The sequence below is a fragment of the Lathyrus oleraceus genome, chromosome 7 (genome assembly GCF_024323335.1).
Source record: "Lathyrus oleraceus cultivar Zhongwan6 chromosome 7, CAAS_Psat_ZW6_1.0, whole genome shotgun sequence".
NCBI lineage: Eukaryota > Viridiplantae > Streptophyta > Magnoliopsida > Fabales > Fabaceae > Lathyrus > Lathyrus oleraceus.
In genome coordinates this window covers 335,384,199-335,388,862 of record NC_066585.1, presented here as the reverse complement: position 1 = coordinate 335,388,862, position 4,664 = coordinate 335,384,199, and the positions used below count along the sequence as shown (strand labels likewise).

The 4,664-nt window shown below is 40.8% G+C and overlaps 1 protein-coding gene across 1 annotated transcript; it reads left to right on the top strand.

The window, feature by feature from the left end:
• Positions 1-2,751: 2,751 nt before the first annotated feature.
• Positions 2,752-4,428, top strand: LOC127103679 (uncharacterized). Its single transcript, XM_051040921.1, has one exon. The coding sequence runs from the start codon at positions 2,752-2,754 to the stop codon at positions 4,426-4,428; it is 1,677 nt and encodes a 558-aa protein (XP_050896878.1).
• Positions 4,429-4,664: the final 236 nt, after the last annotated feature.

Below are 4,664 nucleotides of genomic sequence, written 5' to 3'. Positions count from 1 at the left end.
TCAATTTTAATAAATCAATGCATGATCGCTTATGGTAGTTTCTAACAATTACTAACTTTGATTAGATCCAAACCTAGTTCCCTAAAACCAAAATAAAACCCATGGTTAAATTGATCAAAAGAAATTTTGATTGATTAAATCCTTTGAACTTGTATAATCCCACAGTCTAAATTGAGTGATCGGAAGACCTTTGGTCACTTAATAATACTTTTCTTCCAAGCCGTGGAGCTCAAGGCCTCAAGACAAGATCTTCAATCAAGGCATCCTCAGTCATACCAAGCAGCAGACTATTCAAGCACATCAAAGGTGGCATCTTCAAGAACTTGTTAAATCAAAGTTAGAAGAGTGTGACACGAGCCTTAAGTAATGGAGAAGGAGTGGGACTGGAGTATTCCTACCCCCATTCTAAGTATCTTTGGGTATGGGACGTATGATCCAGCGCACATCGTATTCACATCTATTAATAGACTTTAGCACAATTCTAATCATATGATTGACAAGTCTCTCACTACAAAGCAAAATCAACAAGATCAAGGACCACACCAACAACTTATCAATCATGAATCAAGTTGTACTATACGAGCCTTAAGTAATGGAGAAGGAGTGGGACTGGAGTATTCCTACCCCCATTCTGAGTATCTTTGGGTATGAGACATATGACCCAACGCTCATCGTATTCACCTCTATTCATAGACTTTAGTGTAATTCGAATCAAATGATTGATAAGGTCTTCATCATCAATGCAAGAAACAACTACAAAGACTCTTCTCTCTCCACTTGAAGTTTAAAACAAGAGTTACATGCCACGAGTCTTAAGTGGTAAAGAAGGAATGAGACTAGAGCTTTCCTACACTCATTCTGGATATCTTTGGGTGTGAGATGTTTGGCTCATTTCTTATCGTATCCATTTTTACCCATAGACTTTAGTGTGATTCCCATTCCAATCTTTTCAATTTCAATCATTCATTTCTTTTGCCTCAATCATCTTGTTTTTTGCCCTAGTGGGATGAACTACGAAATCTCTGATTTCCTTATTGCACTATAAGAATACGTAGGTAGGAGAACCCAGTTTCTTCGCAAGCTACCTTATTTATCAATCAATCATTCTTCATTCATTCAATATATACCATCTTTTTGAGATCAACCATACTTCTCCTTGGACTCCCTGTCTATCCTTTTAGGACGATAACAACAGTCCACCTCATTAATCGAGATTTGTTTGACCCGTAACCCAAACATTTAATTCATTCTTTTTCGGCTAAGACACCACTTTGCTCTTCGATTAAGAGTCTATCCTTCTCTTGGATCCAGGATATTATCCTTATTTGATCTCGAATTGTCGTTTCTCCAGCAAGTGATACACTACTCCTTGCACTTTAGTACTGCTATCCTTCCTTTAAGATGTGTTTGTCTTGTGAGTCCTTGTTGCTTAGACAAATCTCTTTCTCTCTATTCTCGTAGTTACGAACTATGATTGCTCTGACTTTATCGTTACATGATGAGAATACGTAGGCACGAGGATGCGAATCCTTGGCGAGCATACTTCTAATTATTCCTCCTTCGCCTTAGGGCATCAATCATATCTTTCACTATTCATTACCTACCTTCGATCATAAATCTTTCACTATTCACCCTTTTTGGAGTCCAAATAACACAATCTTTTGGTTCAGACCATACTTTGACCAAAATCCTTTTCATCTCCCGCCTCTAGTTCCTTGAACTACAAAGCTCTAAATTCCTCATTGCACTATGAGGATACGTAGGCATGAGGGCCCCAATCCTCACTGAGCACTTTATCTATTTCTCTTCCTTTCCCCTATTCTTTTGCGAGTAATCTTTAGATATAACACCTATTTGAGTGAGATCAATCAAAACGGTTCCCATGGAGTACCATAAATGTTTGGGGTGCTAATACATTCCCCTTGCATAACCAACTTCCTTACCCAGTATATCTATTTCCCCGAGTTTTATCGATGTTTTCCCTTCCCTTTGGGGATAAATAAAGTTCGATGGCAACTCTGTTGTATGTTCGAGCGTGCAATACGTTCGGGTATATTTCCGCTAGCTTCAGCTGGCGACTTTGCTGGGGAAACTTTGCTACTTGGAGTGCTTCCTAGTTGCTAAAAGGAGTCGAGCCTAGTTTAGGTTATTCTCTCGCTAGTTTTAGGTGCTTACCTTATAGATTTACTCACTTTTATTTATCGCGTTTGTTATTTGCTTTATATTATGGATATATCTGTTGTGCTATTGTTGGGATGGGTTAGACTACATGAGAGGAAAACTCTGTAACCAAGCTTAGTATACATATAGGTTAGACTCGTGGATAGTCGTGTACGCCTGCGTTTCGCGCGTTGGGTTGTCACGAGAGCCACACCCAGACTAGATTCACTTGGAAGTACTTTTGTCCTGTGAGTATTCACTACGACATGGTATTTCCATTTCAAGTCGATGACTCTGGGAGACCTTCTAGGGACCACCTTGGAGCATAGTCCACACCTGTGAGGGGGATATGGGTTTTTATTGCAGGAAACCATAGACTCTACCTACCTTGATACTCATGTTACGTCGCACCTTTGAACTTGCAACATGTGGCACATACAGATTGTTCAGAATATACCAGAGTTTTGAATCCATGTGACTTATATCATCTCACCATTGCATTATCATTCATCATGACCAAATTTTTGCATATGTATGTCTTTTCCAGGAATCCAAGAGTCTAGTTTGTTTACCAAGCACTCAAAGCGAAACATGAATCCCGAGAGAAAGAACATCCACAATTACAAGTTTGTGGAACCTCAGTTGGCTGTCTTGAGAGGACTTGGGGCATGTTTAAATCTGGGGCACAAATATGATTTCAAGGAGGCCTATGGTAACCTTTTGGGCATTCTGAACACCGAAGTCAACATCACTGTTGTGCACACTCTTGTGCAATTCTACGATCCCCCACTGAGATGCTTTACTTTCCAAGATTACCAGTTGGCGCCTACATTGGAAGAGTACTCGCATATTCTGGGTATTAGGATTAAGAACCAAGTGTCATACATTCGCACTAAGGAACTTCCTAAATATCAAGACCTTACTGAAGTTCTACACATAGGAAAAAAGGAAGTAGAACTGAACTTGAAACCAAATAGTGGAATTCATGGCTTCACCTCCAAGTTTATAGTGGACAAAGCTATTGCCTTCGCCGAAGCTGGGAGTTGGACGACCTTCAACGCCAATCTAGCTTTACTTATCTATGGTATCGTACTGTTTCCGAATATGGAGGAATTCGTAGACTTGGCTGCTATTCATATCTTCCTGACTCAGAATCCTATTCCTACTCTTCTTCCTGATACTTACTACTCCATCCATGTAAGGACTCATAAGAAGAAATGGACTATCATCTGTTGTACCTCTTTGCTGTATAGATGGTTTATTTCGCATCTACCCAACAAAGGCCCTTTTGTTGAGAACAAAGACAACTTGAAGTGGTCCCAGCGAATCATGTCCTTGAACGCCAAAGACATTTCTTGGTGTTCTCGAGTTTATGACAGTGTCAAGCTTATCCTCAACTGTGGGGATTTTCCTAATGTACCTCTTCTTGGTACAAAAGGAGGAATCAGCTACAACCCGAGGTTAGCACTACGACAACTGGGATACCCTATGGTGGACAAGCCTGATCTCAAGAGTGTAGAAGGTTTTTTCTTATGTGAAGGGGTTGAAGAGCCAGAACTGATCAAGAAGAGTGTTAAGGCTTGGGGAGAAATTTGTCCTCAAGGAAGAGAAGATATGGGAAAGAAGAATTGTATCGCCAAGGAAGCTTACACCAGTTGGGTCAAAGACAGAGTCAGTGAGATTTTGTTGTCGTTCCCGCCTGAACCGTCCATGAATGTCAAGCCTTTTGAACCAGTGAACTGTCTAAATTCTGAAGTCGATGAATTGAAGAAGGTTATCAGGACCCTAGAGATAGAGAATGCTGATCTCAAATCTAGGCTTGGTAAGATCTCTTTGGAGAAAGAAACCTTGAAGTTCAATCTGAATCAGAAGAGAGATCGAGTTCGTCAAGCAGATGATGAGGTGCAAACCGAGGTATTCAAAAGACTCAAAGTGGGTGACACACTCAAAGGGACCTATGCCAGTTTGATAGCCAAAAAGAAGCAGTTAGCCGAAACTCAATACCGAGCTAGCAAAGCGGAACTTGAACACATGGAACAAACCAAGAAACTACAAAGTCTGCTAGAAGCTTGCAAGAAAGAGCTGAAGGATGAGAAAAGCCGCACCAAGCAGCTAGAAGCCACCCTTCACCAGAATCAGTACGAGGTGAACCAGAGACTAGAAGAGATTCTAGAGCTAAAAGGGAAATCACATAAGAACCTGGAAGACACCAACATACAAGTGAATAGGCTCCTGAAGATCTCCCCAACCGAGAGAATACAGTTGTGAGCAGTGTTCCAAATGAACTTGATCACGACTTACCACCTGAAGAGAGTGAGATATTAGGGAAGTGGGGCGCATGCCTGTCCCCGAAGTCTCAGACTTATTACGAAGAGTTGTTATCAAGATGTTTCTAGTTACTGCTCTTTAAGTTTGACTTGTAATTCACTAGGTTGAGGACTGATAGAACCAATGTTGATACTTTTGTAGCCCGTGGGCAGTTGCTTGATATGTACTTGTATTCC